Source organism: Salvelinus alpinus, chromosome 1 (genome assembly GCF_045679555.1).
Source record: "Salvelinus alpinus chromosome 1, SLU_Salpinus.1, whole genome shotgun sequence".
Lineage (NCBI taxonomy): Eukaryota > Metazoa > Chordata > Actinopteri > Salmoniformes > Salmonidae > Salvelinus > Salvelinus alpinus.
The window spans coordinates 96,269,550-96,293,426 of NC_092086.1; the positions used below are offsets into that span (position 1 = coordinate 96,269,550).

Consider the following 23,877-nt stretch of genomic DNA (forward strand, 5'->3'; position numbering starts at 1 on the left):
AGAAATAAATGAAAACTCTTGAATGAGTTTGTGTGTCCAAACTTTTGACTGATACTGTATATTTTTCAACTTACATCACATGTTTTTCTCCGGTTCTCTAATCATGAGACATAATGAGACATTATTTCATTCACTGCTTCTGGCTACCTCTTATTCTATATTGACCCTAACAGCAATGAATTTCCTATTCCCTTTGACTATATGCTGCTAGGCTGGCATACATCACAGGAGTAATAGAGATTAACATACTCCGCCATTTGCAGACTGTTCTTTGCGTGGACTCTGCGGTTTTCCAGTGTCTTAGTGACTTAGTGAATGTGGTAAGTAGAGTAGGACCCTCACCAGACTGACCTCACACCCAGCCCTCACCATGTGAGGTTGAGGATGTATCTCCATCCAACCCAGAACTATATCTGTGGCCCATAGCAACATGGCAGCATGGCTGCAATACTGTGTGTGCCTGGGTACTTCAACAGTCTCCCACAGACAGCCTCCTTGGAGAGGAAAGGGCTCCCATGGTGTTCTGGCTAATTGAGTATCAGTGTTGCCCTTTCCTGCAGTCAATGACCAAAAGTGCCCTCTTTGGCTTGCTTCATAGGTGGAAGGTTATTAATATTTTTCATAATTTTGTACAAAAATCCGGTGTTTCAATGTCAAACAGTTTTGTTATATTTCAGTCTTCTGTGATATACATAAAGTATAATATTGGAATGCAAACTTTAAATGGAATAATCGTCTACTCTATATCTGACATGGTACAGGTGTCTTCTTTTAATCCCATAACGATGCGTGTGAAGAGTATACTTTTGTTTCAAAGTAGATTTGTTTAAGACTATCAAGAATCACTCTGTGACCCTGATTTAGCTCTCTGCAGTAAAAGGTTAACACTAACTGGCTCCATTCTCTGAAGGACCAATGGCTACGTATACATCTGGGACCAGGCTTGAACCAGCGACCTCAGGGGGCTCTCTCCCTCTTTCTAGCTCTTTGCTCTCCCATCCTCTCTCTTAGTTTTCTCTCTCCCTCTCCTTCTTCCTCCCTCTGTCTTCATCTGAGACTTTCTCTCCTCGTGTGTACAGACTACAGAGGCAGAGGTCTATGTCCTTGAAACACCACCTACTTCCCAGTTCCCACGTTGCATCATTATGAAGCTCCTACCTCTCCTTGACCTGATTTCTCTATGAGAACATTGAGAAACTGTGAAATGAGGAGTATGTGAGAGAAAGTGCCTTTCATTCATATCATTTCAAGAACAACCATTTTATGAAATGTACATTAGCCATCTCAACCAGAAAGTAACCAATTAACCTTTTATACTCTGGCTTGACTCTATTACATTATCTCTAAATGTACATTTGGAGTAGAGCCGTACTTGTTCCAGTACTTGTTTGTAATACCTCTCAGTATGTCTGAGGCTCAGGCATCTACAGTGAGTGTTGATTTTAATATGCCAGGACATGGCTTGGTTCTGCCGCAGAATGAACCTGCGGTAACAGAAGCTATTAAGAGGGGAGACAGGGATCGTTGTGTTTTTCACGCTTGGTCTGATGCCAGTAATGAACCCACAGCTCTGTCTGCTGACTGACCAATCTGACCAACTAAACACATACCAATACTGAGACCTCTGCAGAATGCTGGTGATCTGGCCTCTTCTGCTGTGACAAGAATAATGGGTTAATACCACTGTGTCCATGATGTGGTGGATCAAATGCACTTTCTTCTGTTATTTTAGATAGAAGAGATTATATTGGCTGATAAATGCATTGGCTACTGTTACTGTGAACAAATCTATAAGGATATCTTCAATCAACTACTATTACCAGTTTGTGTTTGAGCTTGAGTTTTAGATAGCTACAGGTAGGTAATCAAGATCATTTACAACCATTAAATGCCTGAATGGAATACTTTCCAGTCGGTTAGGATTGGTAGAACATCAGGGGATTGCGTGCCACAATGTGGCAGTTGCTGGATTTTTTGCCTTCTCCATATTGTCAAACAATCATAGTCCAATATGTGTCTACAGGTGGCCATGTGTTCAGCAGGGCTGTCACAAATAGTCATCTAATTATAAGTCTCTGTGTTGGCAAAGCCGGGAGGGGGGTTGATGACTGGAGCTAGTGGGGCGGAGAGAACTTTGCTGCTGCTGACTGCGATGGAAATTGACAAGACAAGCGCCCCTCTTTTCCCCCCACCATGTTACACTAGGCTGGTTTCACTGTTTGACTGCAGGTATGTATTGTGCTGTGCTGTGCTGTGCGGTGTAGGAGCCTCGCAGGGTGAGCTGTTGGCCCAGCGGAGTGTAAATGGAGCCTTAGGGGTGGTATCCCATGGTGGAACAACACTCTACACGATTCTCTCCCTGGGCCCAGTGTGGATGATGTTTGCTCCCTCCACTGGGACTCATTGGTTGTGTGACTGATGCAGAGCTAGATGCCTGAATCTCCCCAGGCTTCAGTGATTACAGATTGAATTGTCTCCTCTGTCAGGCAAGATGTCTGTGGTCTGTTCACTAGGTGGTGGCAGCCGACAGGGACTTGGATGGGGTTGTTGTGTAAGTATAGGGCCTGGATCTTCAGAATAATGGCTGTATTTGCAGCAGTATATATTGCCCACGCTGTGATTAGCATGTGGTGATCATGCTGAATCACCACAGGCGAGAAAAAGAAAGTTAGCTACTTAGAATTCTGTCATATTCTTCAACTTCAGAAGAACTCTACTTTATCCTCCATGTCTCTCTCCAGTCTTTCCCTCCCACTGAGAGAATGAAATGAGTTTGAAATGAACCAGCGTAGATAAAATGAATTTGATGGATCGAGAATGAGGGAGGACTCAATGTCCCTCTTACCTTTTTAAAAGTCTCTCTCTCATTCTTTCTCTTCCTCAATGTTTTCTCTCATAGTCTATCTCTCTCAATTCTCTCTCTTTCTCTTCCTCAATGTTTTCTCTCATAGTCTATCTCTCTCAATTCTCTCTCTTTCTTTTTCTCTCCTTTCTTCATACTTGGATTTGATGTTAATTCTGAATTTTCACTTTGAGCAAGGAAACAAGTGATGATAAACTCTTTTGAATTTTTACTGTTCAGGACTAAACTGAAAAGTAAACGGATCACCACTATAACCACTATTTCCTGTTGTTGTTATCTAGTGTTAATGCTTCAATTGTTTTTACTCCCCCCAACACATTCAGCACTTTGTACTTCATTGTCTACCTATTTTACTATCAAATTCACCCTTCAAATAATCCTAATAATCATCATAATAATAATCATAAGGCTACAATAATAATAATAATATATTAAATTAATTTGGTGTGGTTATGATTTCATGTGATAAGTTACATCACATCACATTCAATATTGACAGGCATAAATCATCTTATGATTATGTGTCATTTAGAACTAAATTATGGCATTCCTGTATACACCCTCATCGGATCAAAAACTCAGCCTTCAAAGATACTAGTTTATACAGGAATGCCCAGGTTGACATGGAAATTGATTTTAAGAAACAATTACTGGACCTTATAAGAGAAAAATATTACAATTTTACAAATAGGTGAGTAAGCATATTGTCCAAAATGGAGCAGGGAGTCAGGTATTAATTTCAATGAACAATCTGACCCATGAAATCATAACTCGTTATTGAAAAGGAGGAGAGATAATTATTATCATGATATATATAGCAGAAATATGCCCAGCCATGCAGTGTAATAATAAGTAATTAAATATTCGCAGTATTATAGCTGTGTGTCAATCAAGTAAGATAGTCAAAGAAAATTACCTTAACGTAGCCTTAGGACCCTGAGGAAATCGGCAGGTCGCTGCAGGAAAGGTGCGTGCAGTGATTTTTATGCGCTGCCTCTGATAGCACGCGTATAGTCCATTTGATAGCGGCTCTATATTCACAGGTAGAGCGGGTTTAGGCATTTACTCCAGGGGACCCTCTCGGGCTTGGCCGCCTTCTCGTTGATTTATCTCACATCTGAACGCGATTTCTCTTCCTTTCACCATTACCTGTCGTTTCGGTGCCAACGCAGGGGCATTTAACCGGCAAAGGGGACATTTGCAAACGTTTTACAAAAGTATGGACCAGTTGTAGATCAAACAAACAGTGAACAACTAAACAGCCGAAGAACGACCGAAAAGAAGGTGAGTTATTGAGTTATTCAACCACTTGCACAAGCAGCAGAGGTTAATTGTGACAACGTGATATGGCGCGGTCTGAAAAGTTCAAATCTCCTTCGTCTAATGGTGTAGTAGTGAAGACACATTTATAAGCCTATGAATTGTGAAAGAAAATTACTCAACCTGTTGATTAACTTTAATCTGAGTAGTGTGTGTGTGTGTGTGTGTGTGTGTGTGTGAGAGAGAGAGAGTGTGTGTTAAAGATGGGGGGGTTTAACGGTAGCCTAAATGTGTGAATCTAGGCTACATTAGTCGTTTGGATTTAAAAATATTGATGACGCACTCATTTTGCGCCTATAGGTTACACTTCCAGTTCTTCTAATGAAACAAGATGCTTGAAGAAAGCCGATCGTATTTTCGTTGTCTATTTTTACTCGTTTACGTTACATAGACATTTTTTATGGGAGTTTATTAATGAGTTATTTACGTTGCATGGATGTGTAATCTATACCCTGCATTTGTTAGGTAATCCCCACGGAAGGACAGTGTTGATAGACCTCTGGAGAACAGTCATTATCATTTTATTTTTAAGATATGATATTAAACACTAATTAGCTCAGTTCCCACCCATAGATTCTCACCTATGGTCATGTGTAAATGAAACCCCGTTAGGGCCTGAACCAATTTTTGAATATAATAGAATTGAAACTATGCCAATCTGTAGTTTCTCTTGTGTTCTAAATTGCACACTGGAGGACTGCATACGTTAGCGATAGAAAGTTGTTCCGCAGATGCAGCACATTACGACAAGAGCTGTCCATTCATTGTGGTGCTGAAAGTTAGAATGGCAATTTTTAGACTGGGTGGTGGTGGCATCACGGGTGATGCAGAGAATAGTAGTAGTAGTTAAAATTGTATTCTAAGGATTGTCATAATCTCTTTGACTTTTATTCCGGTGGGTCAATTTATTGTCACCCTTTGCACATAATAGCATGGAAATTATTGCTACAATATCAGTGAAGTGTAGCCTACAAGCTAATGCTAATGTCTCTTGAACTTCTCCTCCATCATTAACATTGCATGCTTGTCCCTTTATCTTGGGGAGTTGAATTGTATTATCCGTTTGAGGGCCTGCCCTTACCCCTCACATGGAACACACACACACACACACACACACACACACACACACACACACACACACACACACACACACACACACACACACACACACACACACACACACACACACACACACACACACACAAACAAATTGGTATTTGTCTGGTTATTCACTCTGTCAGTTTTATTCAATAAGATGAAGCAAATGGAATTAACTTACTCAAAACATATCACCTCTTTGTTCCTCCTTTGGGTATAGGCCTTTATTTGATTTCCTCTACCAATAAAGCATCGTATGCCCACTTCCTGTTACACATTCCCCACCATGATACCAGCTTTCAGCCATTAATAAAGTCAGTCATACAGTTTATACTTTAATTTTCTATTTCTTTGAGAGACTAGTCTTTTCATTATTAAATGTGCTGTATCATGGGAAACTCCAGGGGAGGAAGAGGGAAGTACTTGTGTTGACTGTTACCCTTCTACCTCCTCCTGTTGCCTGTCATGGCCGACATCACTCATCCAAATCACAGACTTACACAGGGCATGTCCAGTCATGTGAATGTGTAACTGCATTGAATTTCAATAAAATATCCTTATGCATTATTGATGGAGACATAATACAATGTGTTTATAGCTGGGTAATGATTACAGAAAGGGAGTTGACTAGGGCAGGGACTGGTCATTTCATTCCACTATTGACTGACTGACATGTCTGGGAGGGGTTTTCCCCTCATGCTCATTTCACTGCAAAGGATAAATGTTGGTTTTTCCTGTCTGTCTCAGAGATGGACAGCCACTGGCCTATCAGTTGAACTGATGTACAAAAGCCCAAAATCAAGGATAGGGAGGTTGAGAAATGACAGACAGACAGTCTGACGATTGACAGACTGACAGACAGAGAAACTAAAACCGGTAAAACTATGAAAGAAAAAGTAATACTGAGAGTAATGTGCACTTATTTTCCAGATTCATATTTTTACACTATTTTGTGTTGGTGTAATGTCTTTGTAATTCAAGACTGGGAGAGGCAAAGTGTGTATATTTCTGAGTGTGTGTGTTTCTCTCCTGATCCCTCCAGCGTATTCCAAGCAGAGCGTCTATATTTCCCTGGAGAGATGTGTCTTCTCTGTGTCTCCCATCTCTTTCTCTCTAAGGGACTGTTGCTACGCCACGTCACTCCACCATTATTGCATTTCTCACTTTTCAGAAGCAAAATGTCTTTCACATTATAAAGGTGTGGAGAGGCGGAGAGGCTGCTTGCTTATTCAGTCTGGTAATGCAGTATCTCAGCCTTGGAAAATACAAGATAGATTAATATTCATGAGTAGTTATTTTGGAAGGCATTTTTATGCTTCACTGTGGGGGCAAAGTGAGTTTGCCTTGGAAAACACGCCTTTGTGAGGCTGAGAGCTTGTCAGACGTCAATATTCAGTATCAAGACAAATGTGTGCAAATGGTTCTCGGTGGGGGACTGTCTTCTGTAATTAAAGAAGAGCTGACACAGACTCAGACTGTTTCTATGATTGTCTCTCTGTATGTGCTGATGATTGTCTGCATTACTTTGTTTAAAGGGAAGAAGACAAAGAAGAGGAAAGAAAGGAAGTAAAATAGAGCGAGACAAAGATAAAGAAAAAAGGAAAGATGTTTGAAGTAGGGCCAACAATAAGACAGGTACACAGGGTGAAAGAAAGAATGAAGGATGATGGACACAGGGAGAGAAACAACACAAAGATAGTAAAGAAGAGAGACAAAAAGAGAGAAAGGGAATGAACGATGGTTTGGGACAATTTTAATTATCAATCTTTCTGGCCTTTCAATCAATAGGCTCTATTTACTGGACACATGTTCTAGGAGATGGATGTTTTGGGTAATGACCCATATCCAATGTATGGACTTTGTCCTCCTCAATTGCCATAAGAAGTGAGTTATAATTCATGCCTTCTGCTCCCGGGTCGCCCAGGGGGAATCGATATCAGCGCACCTCCATTGCCAAGATGCCACCTTATCATTGTCCAGGCCATTGTTGTAATGTGGGGCTACTTGGCAAGTTGTTCTCCCTTTAATGTGGAATAACGACAGCTGCACATTTTATTTTTCCCTTTGTTGATTGAGTGCCTTTTTATTGAATTTCCATTTAAGCGGTTGTTTCTCCAAACCTTCCCCTCCTTTCATTTCACAGCAGAGAGACACTCTTCACCGCTGGCGTTGGCTGCGCTGACAAATAGAAAACAGAATCTCAGGCAATGTCTTAGGTCAGTTAGGATCACCACTTTATTTTAAGAATATGAAATGTCAGAATAATAGTAGAGAGAATGATTTATTTAAGCTTTTATTTCTTTCATCACGTTCCCAGTGGGTCAGAAGTTTACATACACTCAATTATTATTTGGTAGCATTGCCTTTAAAATGTTTAACTAGGGTCAAATGTTTCGGGTAACCTTCCACAAGCTTCCCACAATAAGTTTGGTGAATTTTGGCCCATTCCTCCTGACAAAGCTGGTGTAACTGGATCATGTTTGTTGGCCTCCTTGCTCGCACACGCTTTTTCAGTTCTGCCCACACATTTTCTATAGGATTGAGGTAAGGGCTTTGTGATGACCACTCCAATACCTTGACTTTGTTGTCGTTAAGCCATTTTGCCACAACTTTGGAATTATGCTTGGGGTCATTGCCCGTTTGGAAGACCCATTTGCAACTAAGCTTTAACTTCCTGACTGATGTCTTGAGATGTTGCTTCAAAATATCTACATAATTTTCCTCCCTCTTGATGGCATCTATATTTTGAAGTGCATTAGTCCCTCCTGCAGCAAAGCACCCCCACAACATGATGCTGCCACCCCCGTGCTTCATGGTTGGGATGGTGTTCTTCGGCTTGCAAGCCTCCCCCTTTTCCCTCCAAACATAACGATGGTCATTATGGTCAAACAGTTCTATTTTTGTTTCATCAGACCAGAGGACATTTCTCCAAAAAGTACAATCTTTGTCTCCATGTGCAGTTGCAAACCGTAGTCTGGCTTTTTTTATGGCGGTTTTGGAGCAGTGACTTCTTCCTTGCTGAGCGGCCTTTCAGGTTATGCCAATATAGGACTCGTTTTACTGTGGATATAGATACTTTACTTTTTTTATATTTTTTTATACTTTGTTTTTATTGGATATAGATACTTTTGTACCTGTTTCCTCCAGCATCTTCACAAGGTCCTTTGCTGTTGTTCTGGGATTGATTTGCACTTTTTGCACCAAAGTACGTTCATCTCTAGGAGACAGAACACATCTCCTTCCTGAGCGGTATGATGGCTGCGTCGTCCCATGGTGTTTATACTTGCGTACTATTGTTTGTACAAATGAACGTGGTACCCTCAGGCATTTGGAAATTGCTCCCAAGGATGAACCAGACTTGTGGAGGTCTACAATGTTTTTTCTGAGGTCTTGGCTGATTTCTTTAGATTTTCCGATGATGTCAAGCAAAGAGGCACTGAGTTTGAAGGTAGACCTTGAAATACATCCACAGGTACGCCTCCAATTGAGTCAAATGATGTCAATTAGCCTATCACAAGCTTCTAAAGCCATGACATCATATTCTGGAATTTTCCAAGCTGTTTAAAGGCACAGTCAACTGAGTGTATGTAAACTTCTGACCCACTGGAATTGTGAGACAGTGAATTATAAGTGAAATAATCTGTCTGTTAACAATTGTTGGAAAAATGACTCGTGTCATGCACAAAGTAGATTTCCTAACCGACTTGCCAAAACTATAGTTTGTTAACGAGAAATTTGTGGAGTGGTTGAAAAACAAGTTTTAATGACTCCAACATAAGTGTATGTAAACTTCCGACTTCAACTGTACATATGTCCTTAGTCATACCAGGAATCATTAATAGATGGTTATTCATTAGTTTTTGGTCAATTGAGATGGAGATGTGTATGGCTGATGAGTGAGAACTGTGTTAAAACCTGTGTGTGTCACTAACATGCTGTGTTGGTGTGTTGATGTGTTGTGTTATGTTGTGTTCCAGCATCTATCCACAGACATAACAGAATCAGCTAAGAGGTCAGCAGCCTGCAGTCCAGTCAGACAGATCATCATCTGTAACCCCTGACGACAGACCTTCTCACTAAGCCTACCCTACTCAGCCTTATGACTGCCCATCATACTCGCTGACAGGTCCCCAGTATCCCTCTACCTCGCTGATAGTTTTAATACTTCCTGTCTCGCTCTATTAGCCCCTGTAATGCAGTGTCATAAGAATGGCTGACTGGCTGTAGAGCGCGACTGCATCCATCTCCCTGTCTGTCTCCCCACAGACAGGCCCATTCCTCTCTGACAATGGCCTTTTCTCCATTGGATTTGCTCAACTCCTGCGTCCTCTCTTCTCCGTCCTCTCTCACCTCCTTTTGAAAAAGGTCAAAGGTGATCAAGGAGAGGCAACGTGGACGAAAATGCACTTGCATGAAATTAGACTCTCCTTCTCCACTCGCCCATCATTAAGCAAATTACGTGTACAGTGGTGAATCCCAAAATAAATGTTTAAACTGATAAAAACAAATTAAGTTAGTTGTGCAAGACATTTTATAGATAAAACGATAAGTAGCATATTGTTTTTAAATGTGTGCATGCTTTTCTCCTCCGACAATACAAAAGCTGATTTCAAAAGGGGTGTGGCAGATTTTAGAACTCTTCCCAAAAAGACTCAGGTAGGATACACATTACTTTCCTTGATGAAAGGTGGCTATCGAAGAGGGGTGAACACTGTTCCGTTCACCTAACGAATTGACATCTCCTCGACCACTCGACCACTTATCGATTTCCGGGTCATGGAGGACAGAGGAGAAAGGGTGGAGGACAAACTTTTGTCCAAATCAGAAAAGGCCACAGTCTGCGATTAGAGTCTGGATATTCAGTGGAACACAGGTATATCTAAAGTCTACTCTTCATACTTATGATGAGGTCTGCCGCAGGTAGAGATCGATTCATCCCACTTTGAGTTTCCAGGTTCAGCCATATGTCCTAAGCTTCATCTATCTTCCCCTTAGGGATGGCAAAGGGCCACACAAGGTCAGAGTGGAATTTCATCCCAGGTCAGTCTCTCTGCTCTAGGGAGGTTTCACACCAGCTTTACACAGTCAGATTAGTGATAGAGGCCATGCTCCTTACGGCCCTTGTCAACTGTGTGACCTCCTGTGAAGGATATCCTCCCTCAGGGACCTTTCAGTGGAACGTTCAAGAACAGGCACGCACACAACACCCCAGGCCACTATCATTACATCTGGGTGGGTAGTTATTCATGGGAAGAGTTGATTTGATGTCTGTTCTTGCTGTGTGTGCATTTCCCTCACTACTACCGTGTGTGTGTGTTTTTGGTTTTACTCTCCTTGCGTGGGCCAGATGCCCTCACAAGGACAGTAAAACAAGGAAAATTCTGGGACATTTCGCCGGTCCCCACAAGGACATTTTTTACTTTAGGTTTAGGGTTAGGGTTACAATTAGGGCTAGGGTTAGTGATTTGAGGTTAAGGTTAGGGGTTAGGGAAAATAGGATGTTGAATGGGAATCAATTGTTTAGTCCCCACAAGGATAGTAAAACAAACATGTGTGTGTGTGTGTCCTCCTTCTCTGCTCTGAGGGTGGGATTCAATAGTACTCTTCAGTGTCCCAGGAGACTTCCTGCTGGGCCCACTGATTTGGTCTCCAAATCTTCAGGAGGAAATAGCCAGTGGCAGACACTTCCTGTACTTACACTCTCCTTCAGCTCCCTGGCACCTGCTGATCAGTCATCACACACCAATGTATGTCTCTGAGATGCGTGAGATGCATGTGAAGGAAATGTCATTGTCCTAGCTGACCTGGTTGAGGAACAGAGTTACAGTACCATCTTCCGTCAATGATAGTGTTGGTCAATTTCTTCAACAATTGATCAGGTCTATATAATTATCAAACTTATATATTGGTAGTAGAAAGGAAACACAGACTCTTTGTTTAGGTATTAAAAATGATCCTTTAGTAATACAATTGTAGGCAGAAGTTGGTACAGAGTACAGTATATGATAGCTCTCCCCAGGTTCTGCAAGGGGTCTAAGACATCCTGCAACTTATATAGCTCAAAAGCATGCTCGACCGAAACCTGACACTTCACCACAGATACAGGGTGACATTTCACAGCAGGTGAGTCTTTAAGCATCTTCTGACAGTTGTGAATTCCATCAGGCCTGCAGTGGCTTTGTATTCTCAGAAAACCAGTCGTCTTCTCAGAACCTCAGCCAGCCACGGTGGGACCCAGACAGGAAAAGTGTGAACATAGGCAGTCCCCCCCCCTTCTAAAGGCATCTGCAGGGCACAACACTTAAAACAGGTTTAACACATAAGTCTCACAAGTCTCACAAGGCCTCAAAAAATTTGAAAGATTTATCATCAAATGGTGCGTTCGACTGCAAGCAATCCTTAAAAGATTGAGGATAGTAATATGGGTCTGGTTGTGCACTCTTATCTGTTATGATGGTTGGGATGTCTTTTGGCAGTGTGATAGGTGGTGCCACCCCTGACGCTCCTGGACCTTCACTGCTCTTGGTGTTGCTGCGATGACCTGGTATGGGCCCATCCATCTGGGGTGGTTTCATTTTCTCTTGAGGACCTTCAGCTTGATCCATTCTCCAACATCAACAGGTAGGCTGTCTGGGTCGCCCTGTTCTGGAACTTCCTGGGCTTTCCTGTATTGGGAATACAAAGACCTAACAGCATGGTTTAGTTCCTTCATATATTTACTCAAATCATCATCCAGTGCATTCAGGTCAGTCAGTTTTGGAGTCATTGGTCTGTGTAAAGGAACATTCATTGGACGGCTAGTTGTCACGTTCCTGACCTGTTTTCTGTTGTTTTGTATGTGTGTGATGGTCAGGGCGTGAGTTTTGGGTGGGCAGTCTATGTTTGCTGTTTCTATGTTGGTTTTGGGTTGCCTGGTATGGCTCTTAATTAGAGGCAGGTGTTTTGCGTTTTCCTCTAATTGAGAGTCATATTAAGGTAGGTTGTTCTCACTGTTTGTTTGTGGGTGATTGTCTCCTGTGTCAGTGTCTGTATGTTACGCCACACGGGACTGTTCCGGTTTTTGTTAGTTCGTTCGTTTTATGTAGTCTGTTTTCCTGGTTCATGCGTTCTTCACGTTGTATGTAAGTTCGTGTCCAGGTCTGTCTACATTCGTTTATTTGTTTTGTAATTATTCAAGTGTTTGTCGTGTTTTTCCGTTTTGTCTATTAAATCAATATGTATTCACAACCCGCTGCATTTTGGTCAAATCCCTGCTACTCCTCTTCGGATGAGGAGAAGGAGGAAGCCCGTTACAGAATCACCCACCAAACCCAGATCAAGCAGCGGGTTAACGGACAGCCACGACAGCAGCAGTGGGAAAAGGAGGATTGGACATGGGAAGAGATCCTGGACGGTAAAGGACCCTGGGCAGAGCCAGTGGAGTGTCGCCGCCCCAAAGCGGAGCTGGAGGCAGCGAAAGCGGAGAGGCGACGTTATGAGGAGGCAGCACGGAAGCAAGGCTGGAGGCCCGTGAGTAACACCCAAAAATTTCTTGGGGGGGGGGAAAAGGGGAGTGTGGCGAAGCCGGGTTGGATACCTGAGCCAACTCCCCGGGCTTGCCGTGGAGTAAGAGGGCGTCGTACTGGTCAGACACCGTGTTATGCGGTAAAGCGCACGGTGTCCCCAGTACGCGTGCTTAGCCCAGTGCGGGCTATTCCACCTTGCCGCACTGGGAGGGCTAGGTTGGGCATCGAGCCGAGGGCCATGAAGCCGGCCCAACGTATCTGGTCTCCAGTACGTCTCCTCGGGCCGGCGTACATGGCACCAGCCTTACAGGTGGTGTCCCCGGTTCGCCTGCATAGCCCAGTGCGGGCTATTCCACCTCGCCGCACTGGCAGGGCTACGGGGACCATTCAACCTGGTAAGGTTGGGGAGGCTCGGTGCTCAAGAGCACGTGTCCTCCTTCACGGTCCGGTATATCCGGCGCCACCTTCCCGCCCCAGCCTAGTACCACCAGTGCCGACACCACGCACCAGGCTTCCAGTGCATCTCCAGAGCCCTGTTCCTCCTCCACGCACTCTCCCTATGGTGCGTGTCTCCAGCCCAGTGCCTCCAGTTCCGGTACCGCGCACCAGGCTGTCTCTCCGTCTCCTCCCTACAGAACTGCCCGTCTGCCCAGCGGCGCCTGAACTGCCCGTCTGCCCAGCGGCGCCTGAACTGCCCGTCTGCCCAGCGGCGCCTGAACTGCCCGTCTGCCCAGCGGCGCCTGAACTGCCCGTCTGCCCAGCGGCGCCTGAACTGCCCGTCTGCCCAACGGCGCCTGAACTGCCCGTCTGCCATGAGCCTGCAAAGCTGCCCGTCTGCCATGAGCCTGCAAAGCCGCCCGTCTGCCAAGAGCCTACAGAGCCTTCCGCCAGACCGGATCAGCCAGAGCCTTCCGCCAGACCGGATCAGCCAGAGCCTTCCGCCAGACCGGATCAGCCAGAGCCTTCCGCCAGACCGGATCAGCCAGAGCCTTCCGCCAGACCGGATCAGCCAGAGCCTTCCGCCAGACCGGATCAGCCAGAGCCTTCCGCCAGACCGGATCAGCCAGAGCCGTCCAGCCAGGACCAGCCAGAGCCGTCCAGCCAGGACCTGCCAGAGCCGTCCAGCCAGGACCTGCCAGAGCCGTCCAGCCAGGACCTGCCAGAGCCGTCCAGCCAGGACCTGCCAGAGCCGTCCAGCCAGGACCTGCCGGAGTCCCTCAGCCAGGACCTGCCGGAGTCCCTCAGCCAGGACCTGCCGGAGTCCCTCAGCCCGGACCTGCCGGAGTCCCTCAGCCCGGACCTGCCGGAGTCCCTCAGCCCGGACCTGCCGGAGTCCCTCAGCCCGGACCTGCCGGAGTCCCTCAGCCCGGACCTGCCGGAGTCCCTCAGCCCGGACCTGCCGGAGTCCCTCAGCCCGGACCTGCCGGAGTCCCTCAGCCCGGACCTGCCGGAGTCCCTCAGCCCGGACCTGCCGGAGTCCCTCAGCCCGGACCTGCCGGAGTCCCTCAGCCCGGAGCTGCTGCCCCTTAACCCGGAGCTGCTGCCCCTTATCCCGATGCTGCCCCTTCATCTAGGTGGGTTTAGTTGGAGGGTGGTCATTGGGAGGGGGATACAGAAGCGGGGAGTGACTATGGTGGTGTGGAGACAGCGTCCGGAGCCTGAGCCACCACCGTGGTCAAATGCCCACCCAGACCCTCCCCTGGACTTTGTGCTGGTGCGCCCGGCGTTCGCACCTTGAGGGGGGGGGGGGTTCTGTCACGTTCCTGACCTGTTTTCTGTTGTTTTGTATGTGTGTGATGGTCAGGGCGTGAGTTTTGGGTGGGCAGTCTATGTTTGCTGTTTCTATGTTGGTTTTGGGTTGCCTGGTATGGCTCTTAATTAGAGGCAGGTGTTTTGCGTTTTCCTCTAATTGAGAGTCATATTAAGGTAGGTTGTTCTCACTGTTTGTTTGTGGGTGATTGTCTCCTGTGTCAGTGTCTGTATGTTACGCCACACGGGACTGTTCCGGTTTTTGTTAGTTCGTTCGTTTTATGTAGTCTGTTTTCCTGGTTCATGCGTTCTTCACGTTGTATGTAAGTTCGTGTCCAGGTCTGTCTACATTCGTTTATTTGTTTTGTAATTATTCAAGTGTTTGTCGTGTTTTTCCGTTTTGTCTATTAAATCAATATGTATTCACAACCCGCTGCATTTTGGTCAAATCCCTGCTACTCCTCTTCGGATGAGGAGAAGGAGGAAGCCCGTTACACTAGTTAAGAGCTCATGTGGGCTAAGCCCTGTTCCGCGGTTCATATTATTGCGCATTTTCATTAAGACTAAGGGAACACACTCTACCCATGACTTCCCTGTGGAGTGGCATGCTTTGGCAAGCCCCCCTTTTATGGTTTGGTTAGCCCTCTCAGTAATCCCATTACTTTGTGGGTGGTTGATACAAACAAACTTCTGAACTATCCCCATTTGGGCAGCCACCTGTGCAAGCACATGTCCTGTGAAATGGGTGTCATTGTCTGCGGAAAGAACTTCCAGAATACCAAATCTTGAGATTGATATCCCTTACCAGAAGTTTCGCTACTGTTTTGGCATCACAGTGCATGGTTGGAAATGCTTCAACCCACCTGGTAAAGCGGTCAATTATTACCAGGTAGTATCTCTTTCTTTCCTTTCGTTCAGCCATGTCTATGAAATCCATAGCTAAATGTGTGAACGGGTCGGCCAGCGCTGGAATTTTCCCTGGTTTCAGGGGGGTACCCTTACCAATGTTGTATTGAATGTATGTGGTACATTTATACACGTTTGTTTTGCAAATTTAAATCAGATTTGGACAAAACCAGGTGTCAGATATTAGTCTTAGCATCTCCCCCCTTGGCGCGTGACCCACCCCGTGGGCCAGGTGACACACAGAGGAGACGAGAGGTAAGGGCAGAACAGGTTTGCCAGAGAGGGACTGCCTCCACAGGCCATCAGGGCCCCTAGAGCAACATCTAGACTCTCAAAAGGGTGATTAAGTGCATCCGCAGCCTGGTGTTGGTCCAGATCAGTGATTTCAGACGTACACGGGGAGGAAAGCATAACAGCATGAGAATGGCAACGAGAAGCAGCACTCTTAGCAGCAGCATCAACAGCTGCATTACCCAAACTAACGCTGTCAGTGTTACCTGTGTGGACACAAACCTTAAGAAAAGCCAACTTGACAGGAAGCAACATAGCTTCCAGCAGGGCTTCTATCTGTAAACAATGTTTAATAGGGGTACCAGACGCATTAACAAAGTCCCTACCTTTCCAAACCCCTATCCAAGACAGGCAAACACCAATGACATATGCAGAGTCAGAATAAATGTTAACCTTCAAACCACTACCTAATTTACATGCTTCATTAAGGGCCAGGAGCTCAGCTTGTGCTGAGCAATGTTCAGGCAAGGGCTGTTCAATCAACAATGACCAATCCAGTGAGACGATACCAAACCCTGCATGTTTCCTATCAGTCTCCATATCAATAAAGGCAGAGCCATCAACAAAGAGAGTAACATGAGGGAGCTCAAGAGGTTCATCATAAAGGTCAGGTCGTACTTTTGAATCACATTGGACTTGATCAGAAAAATGTCTCTTCCCAGCTAACGGGAGTGGCCGGAAAGTTAAGAAAGGGAGCCTTAATAGTATTACCTTCCCCCAGGTCAATTGTTGTATCTTCAGTCCAGTACAGCTTTTTATTTATTTTAATTTTAATGTCACCTTTATTTAACCAGGTAGGCTAGTTGAGAACAAGTTCTCATTTGCAACTGCAACCTGGGGCCTGTTGCACAAAAGTAGAATTAAGACATCCGGGATAAATGACTCAGCTGAGCTCAATGAAGCCAAAACATGTGCGTCCAGGCTTAATTGGTTGCACAAAGACCAAGCCAGGATGAGCAGACACGGATTCATTAAGCCAGGTGAAACCAATCCTGGATAGGTGCGCGCTCACGGCTCACTCAAATAGACCCCGCCACAGATCACAGATTAACTGATTTACCATGGCAACTAGAGCCGCGTACTTTTCCCCGTCGGAAGCACAAATCCTCATGGAGGCATACGAGGAGGTAAAAGATATAATTAAGAAGAAAGGCAACACCGCCACAGTGATAAAGCAAAGAGAAAAAGCGTGGCAAAGTATTGCAGACCGCCTGAATGCGTAAGTAGTGCACAATTACACACTCACCGCTCCGCTGAAACATCACAATTACAATTCAAATATTTAATTCACATCTCCAAAAATGCAGTTGTACTGTAATTATGAAACGGTTAAATTTTTAATTGAAATGCACTGCAGATATGAGTGAAATTGTGTAAAGTAACTCCATCACACTGTATAAAGCTATGATAAATTTTTTGATATTTTTACTGAAAACAAGACAAAAATACCAAGTAATTTTTTGCAGTGTGACTCCATTAAATGTGTGTGTGTGTGTGTGTGTGTGTGTGTGTGTAGATTAAACATGAACGGGCCAAAACGGACATGGCAGTAGGTCAAAATCAAATACAAGAACATTCTGCAGAATGGTATGGTCCCTGACTAATATTTAACAAAGCACAAGCATATATTGTACCCAGAAGGTGCCTGCTCACACATTGTCTGTACTGTTTTAGCAGTGAAAAAGAATACCCACAGACAAGGCACGGGTGGTGGGTCACCAAAGGCTGACCTTACCCCAGCAGAGGACATGGCCTTGGAGCTAAATAAAGGCAGGCCCGTCTTAGAGGGGATCCCTGGGGGGAAAGAGACGAGCATAGGTTCCTCCCAAGATGCCACCCGCTTCATTCAAGGTATGTCCTTCCATCTCTACATGGGATACAACCACATTCATATTGAATCAATTTGGACTGTCTGACTTTGGTTTACCTATTGCCTTGCAGTGTCTGGCAGCACTGTGTTCCTGTTAGAGCCACCAGCACAAGCACCAGACGATGCTGATCCAGTGAGTACTCCATCAAAGGCATACTGTAGGCCTGGCATGTCTTGTCTACTAGCTTCAATATGAATCCGATTAAATGTGATAGGGTGAAGGCCCCAGTGCAGCAGCAACAGCACATGATGGAGACGATGATGAGGAGGAGACCATCTCTCTGGATTCCAGAAGGCATGAGGTATCATGTTAAGACTGTGAAAGTACTATTTACTCTACAATGGTGAGGAGTCCTCATCAAAATCAAAAAATCTAATTTCTTTTACAGGACCCAGATGCTATACAGTGGGAAAACCAGCCTGGCAACATAGTGCGTATTAATAAAAGGACACCACATCCTGCCAAATTCCAGCTGCGCTAATTGTATTGTGTTCACAGAGCTCACAAGCTATCAGAAAGTTGTATGGCAACCACCTCCGGCGCCAAATAGAACTGGCAGACATAGACATTCAGTACAAGAAGAAAAAGATGGAAAATCTTGCACTGGAGTCCGAAATAAAAAAGAGGACAATTAGGAAACTGGACCTTGAAATAAAAAAACTTGAGAGGGAGGTGAGATATGCCTTCAATGTACACTGTATGCTAACTGTAACACAAATGTATTAATCATTATTTTTCTTTCCTCCCCCAGCTCCAAGAAGATGACACAGCTCAAAATAAAAATTAGGTATATTCTCGTAAAGTCAAGTGAGCCATGACATATGAGCTCTTATTGTGAGCACACAGGACGGTGGCATCTTTCTAAGTTTTTTTTTATTTTCCCAGCAATCAGTACAACCAAGTCATCGTTATAAGGCATCGCCCTCTTTTGCCCACCCCCCCAGCACCAGGTGTGGCCACTAGCCTATATGAAGGCCCAAAATTGTGTGTTCCTTTCTGCTCTGACAATGGCATGCCCATTCGTGCGAGATGTGGTGGATGAAGAAGCACTTGTGCTGAGGAGAGCCTTCAGGCGAGAAAGGGTCTTCAGGGACCGGTTGGACCCACTGGCCTTCCCTGATGACCATCTATATGAAAGATACAGGTTTTCTGCAGATGGCATCAGGTATCTATGCAGACTACTGGGTCCCAGGATTAAGCACCGCACTGCACGGAGCCATGCACTGAGTGTGGAGCAAATGGTTTGTGTGGCCTTGCGCTTTTTTGCTAGTGGAGCCTTCCTGTACTCAGTGGGGGATGCAGAACAGCTGAACAAGGCCACAATTTGCCGCACAATAAGGAGTGTGTGTCTGGCTATCAAAGCATTAGCAGATGTCTTCATCTCCTTCCCTGGCCACAGAAGACTCTGTGACATCAAAGAGGAGTTCTATAGGATTGCAGGTAAGAGGATCTACAAATTACAGGACAACTGTTAACACATAGTAGGATACTCATTACTTTGTGTGACAGGTTTCCCCAATGTCATTGGTGCAGTGGACTGCACACACATAAGGATAAAAGCCCCCTCAGGTGCCCATGAGGCCGATTTTGTGAATAGGAAATCCTTTCACAGCATTAATGTTCAGGTGAACATAACTTTTTGATATTGTCCATTGACGAACACTCTGCATTGCCAGTGATGTGCATTGATTGGTGTAATATTCCTCATCTTATGATTTCAGATGGTCTGCAATGCTGACTGTGTGATCAGCAATGTTGTGGCAAAATGGCCTGGCTCAGTCCATGACTCCAGAATCTTTCGGGCCTCTGAAATCTATCAGTGCCTATCACAAGGTAAGCCACACAACCCCTATTTATAACCATCATGGCTGTGTCAAGAATATCACTGTGTTTATGAGGTAGTAATGATGAGATTTTGTGTTGACAGGTGAATTCTCTGGTGTGTTGCTGGGAGACAGGGGGTATGGCTGCCAGCCTTTTCTCCTGACACCTTTCACAGACCCCCAGGAAGCACAGCAGGCCTACAACCATGCCCATGCCAGGACCAGGGCCAGAGTTGAAATGACCTTTGGCCTCCTGAAGGCACGCTTTCACTGCCTTCACAAATTAAGGGTCAGCCCTGTTAGGGCATGTGATATTACTGTGGCTTGTGCTGTCCTCCACAATGTGGCCTGCCTGAGGAAGGAGAGGGCCCCCAGAGTGCCACCAGCCATGGACTGGGACAATCCGGCAATCTTCCCTGATGACGACAGTGGTCGGCTGCTGAGGGACCAATATGTGTTGAATTATTTTAGTTAGTATGTGTGCTTTCAATTTTGGTTAAATATGTCCTGCGGTGGCAGAGGAATTTGGGTTTTTTTGGGTTCGTTTTTTGACGAATTTGGCCTCTTATGATGTTTGTGCGGTATACTGTGTGTAATACAAGGCTGCAGGGAGGCTACTGCATCCATTCATTTGTCTGTTCAGTTGATGTGTATGGATTTGTCCTGCATTTATTTTAGTGTGCAGACATGCAGGGTGTGTTATATACAGACCTTTGAATGTGTATGTATCATTTTGTATAATATGCTTGGATTCTGTGCTTTCCATCTTGTAGAGTCACTGTGACTTCAGTTTCGAAAGGAGCTGATGGTTTACCTGCTTTGTTTTGTCCTTATTCAATAAAGGAACATAATGTTACACATTGTGTTTTTATATTCATATGGAATGTGTATTTGTTTATATGACAGAGTACTAGGGCCACACTGAAGAAAAAGGATAAAGTCATAAATTTATGAGGCTGGTTCTTTCTGCAGAAAAGCTACATATTGTTTTTACAGTTTTGATACTTATGACAATGTGATACTTAATATTCTGGCACATCAGCATGTCTTTGTTTATGAAACCATACTGAAGTACAATTTCACGAAATGCCCCACATCTGTCATTTTAACAACTGTCCTCCTTTAAAACAACTGGTTACAATATTATGACTTGTGTTTTTTTCCCCTCTGTGGCCCTAATATTCTATCATTTTATATATAGCCTTATAGTCTATGGGAAACTGTAAATTATCTAATGATAGCAACATCATCTAAAAATCATTTTTTATCCAAAATCATTGAAATTAATGATCACAAACGTTTAAATAATAACAGTGGGTCTAGTTATATGTGATAACAATGTATAGTGAGCAGTGAAATAACTATTGGTTTCCATTTGTGGTGACTGCTGACTGACATTAGGGATGAGATTAAATAGATCCTGGAATTTAGCCTGGTCTGGAGCAGGCTAGCTCCACAGAATAAATCTCCATGGTAATTTATACCATAACATATCCTCCTGCCCCCTATCCATCTTTAGTGCAACCGGATTACGGATCAATTGAGCCAGGATCACCAAGATATCCTGGCTTAATCCCTTATCCTAGTTTTGTGCAACAGGCCCCTGGCCAAGATTCGACACATACAACAACACAGAGTTACACACGGAATAAACAAACATACAATCAATAATACAGTAGAAAAATATATAAACAGCATGTGCAAATGAGGTAGGATAAGAGAGGTAAGGCAATAAATAGACCATGGTGGCGAAGTAATTACAATATAGCAATTAAACACTGGAATGGTAGGGTGTGCAGAAGATGAATGTGCAAGTAGAGATACTGGGGTGCAAAGGAGCAAGATACATACATAAATACAGTATGGGGATGAGGTAGATTGGATGGGCTATTTACAGATGAGCTATGTACAGTTGCAGTGATCTGTGAGCTGCTCTGACAGCTGGTGCTTAAAGCTAGTGAGGGAGGTAAGAGTCTCCAGCTTCAGATATGTTTGCAGTTCGTTCCAGTCATTGGCAACAGAGAACATGAAGGAGAGGCGCCCGAAGGAAGAATTGGCTTTGGGGGTGACCAGTGAGATATACCTGCTGAAGCGCGTGCTACTGGTGGGTGCTGCTATGGTGACCAGTGAGCTGAGATAAGGCGGGGCTTTACCTAGCAGAGATATCCCAACGACTCCGATCGTCTGCAGTGACTTAGATGTGAGTTCCAGGCCGAGGTGTTGGCCTGTAGATCCAATGCAGGAGGTGTGAGCTTCAGTGTCTATTAAAAATGGTACCTCTTGATCGTTGACCTTCAGAGTAATGATTAGTTCTTTGGTACCATCTGGAAATATGTACTGGTGACACTGGAGAAGGGGGTCAGGGCATCCCTATTGTTGATTATTCTGCGGAGGGAACCACACCTAGTTTGTCGCAGGAGGCTGTTGGGGCCATCCATATTGTCGACCATTCATTGGTTGAGACTGTGGAAAAAACAGGTTGAGGCTGTCCAGTGTAGGCTGGTCTTCCACCTCTACTAACTTGGAAGTTCCCTCTGCTAGCATTCCTTCTCCATTGACCTCTTCCCCTCTGCTGTCAAGGTTGCTGCTGTGGTTGTTGTGGGCACATGTTTCTCATATGACCTGTCATTCCGCAATTCCAGCACACCAGCGGTTGTCTCTGTGTGGGTAGGTATGGTTGTGGGTTCCCATATGGTTGAGGAGGGAACTGAGTAGCAGGTGCTTGGGTAAACTGTGGAGCAGGTGGTGGAGGAGGCTGCTGCTGCGGGGCAGTTGGGGTTACAGCCAACATTAGATTGTTGGTTTTTCTTTTGTCCAGTTGGGCTTTCTTGAGTTGTGTGTCAAAGCCAGTCTTCCTTGCTTTTTCTTCAGTCTTCATCTTTTTCCAGGCTCTACAGTGATGTGGGGCAATTGTTTCGCTGCTGTGTCTAAGTCCCCAAAACTCCATGGTTTGTAATCATAATACGGTTGTCCTGTACCAGAGGTTTTGATCACCAGAGGGTAAGTTCCCACAGCACGGTCATATTCACCTGGCTGTGTCTTCATCCATTCAGTCCTTTTCATCGACAGTCTCTGAGATGTCCGGGGCTGTATGTTTTTAAATTCATATTGCATATTGCACCTTTAAAATAAGTAAGTAAGTACCTAAAAGTACACTAAATGTACGGACAGACTAACCATGGAGAACGCTAAACACGTGCATCTGATCCGTATGTCCACTCAGGTAATTCAAATACACGGGCATTATATTGTTTATAACTAACTCCTAATTTAATGTCCCACCATCCAGTCATACCACACAGAAGACCACACAGAAGACATGATACATAGAACAATTACAAAATACATAGAAAAATTAGAGAATACCTTATCAAACCCTTAACTTTATCACAACAATCGGCGTTTATACTTACAATTTTGCCCTAAACCTATCACCAAGTCTCAAAATAATCTCACACACACACACACACACACACACACACACACACACACACACACACACACACACACACACACACACACAAACAACGATTTATTCTGGACCAAGGACTCTTGTACAAGATTCTGATGGAAGCTCAGCAAAAGTAAGAACAATTTATGATGTTATTTCGTATTTCTGTGTAAATTGTTGAGTCCTATTCTCCGCCGTTTTGGTGAGTGCTGTCTCGTAATAACTCAAGCTGTATGTTATGGTAAAGTTATTTAAAAAAATCTAACACGGCGGTTCCATTAAGAACCAGTGTATCTTTCATTTGCCATACAGTATTTTTATGTAAAGTTTATGATGAGTTCTTTGGTCAGATTAGGTGAGTGTCCAAAATAGCTCCGGACATTCTGGGGAAATGTTGCTACATATTCACAATGTATAACCACGGTTTGCAGCTCTAAATATACACATTTTCGAACAAAACATAAGTGTATTGTATAACCTGATGTTATAAGACTGTCATCTGATGAAGTTGTTCAAGGTTAGTGATTAATTTTATATCTTTTGCTGGTTTTTGCGATAGCTACCTTTTGCGGTGAATAAATGCATTTGTGTGTTTGGCTATTGTGGTAAGCTAATATAATTCTATATTGTGTTTTCGCTGTAAAACATTAAAAAAATCGGAAATATTGGCTGGATTCACAAGATGTTTATCTTTCATTTGCTGTACACCATGTATTTTTCATAAATGTTTTATGATGAGTATTTAATTATTTCACGTTGCTCTCTGTAATTATTCTGGCTGCTTCGGTGCTATTTGTGATGGTAGCTGCAATGTAAAACTATGATTTATACCTCAAATATGCACATTTTTCAAACAAAACATAAATGTATTGTATAACATGTTATAAGACTGTCATCTGATGAAGTTGTTTCTTGGTTAGTGACTAATTATATTTCTATTTGGTCGGTTTTGTGATAGCTACCTATGCGGTAGAAACATGGTGAAAAAATGCGGTTGAGT

General features: G+C 44.2%; 2 protein-coding genes across 4 annotated transcripts in view; both read left to right on the plus strand.

Moving 5' to 3' along the window:
- Positions 1 to 3,855: 3,855 nt before the first annotated feature.
- LOC139535481 (roundabout homolog 1-like) overlaps positions 3,856 to 23,877 on the plus strand; it is a 286,286-nt gene continuing 266,264 nt past the window's right edge. Inside the window, exon 1 of the mRNA XM_071334917.1 lies at positions 3,856 to 4,147. The gene's annotated coding sequence lies outside the window, so the exon portion shown is untranslated. The remainder of the gene's footprint in view (positions 4,148 to 23,877) is intronic.
- LOC139535461 (putative nuclease HARBI1) lies at positions 16,545 to 20,303 on the plus strand. 3 transcript variants are annotated; one of them, XM_071334885.1, is made up of 11 exons: positions 16,545 to 17,319; positions 17,407 to 17,583; positions 17,674 to 17,735; positions 17,818 to 17,904; positions 17,992 to 18,033; positions 18,102 to 18,275; positions 18,355 to 18,390; positions 18,489 to 19,043; positions 19,113 to 19,228; positions 19,325 to 19,436; positions 19,531 to 20,303. In XM_071334885.1, exons 8-11 carry the CDS (start codon positions 18,572 to 18,574, stop codon positions 19,899 to 19,901), a joined length of 1,071 nt encoding a protein of 356 aa, XP_071190986.1. In that variant the 5' UTR covers positions 16,545 to 17,319; positions 17,407 to 17,583; positions 17,674 to 17,735; positions 17,818 to 17,904; positions 17,992 to 18,033; positions 18,102 to 18,275; positions 18,355 to 18,390; positions 18,489 to 18,571; the 3' UTR covers positions 19,902 to 20,303. The 3 variants fall into 3 exon arrangements, 2 of the variants coding, with proteins under 2 accessions (XP_071190986.1, XP_071190977.1); XM_071334876.1 differs by having other exon boundaries at positions 16,545 to 17,583; XR_011667135.1 differs by lacking the exon at positions 19,113 to 19,228 and having other exon boundaries at positions 16,558 to 17,319.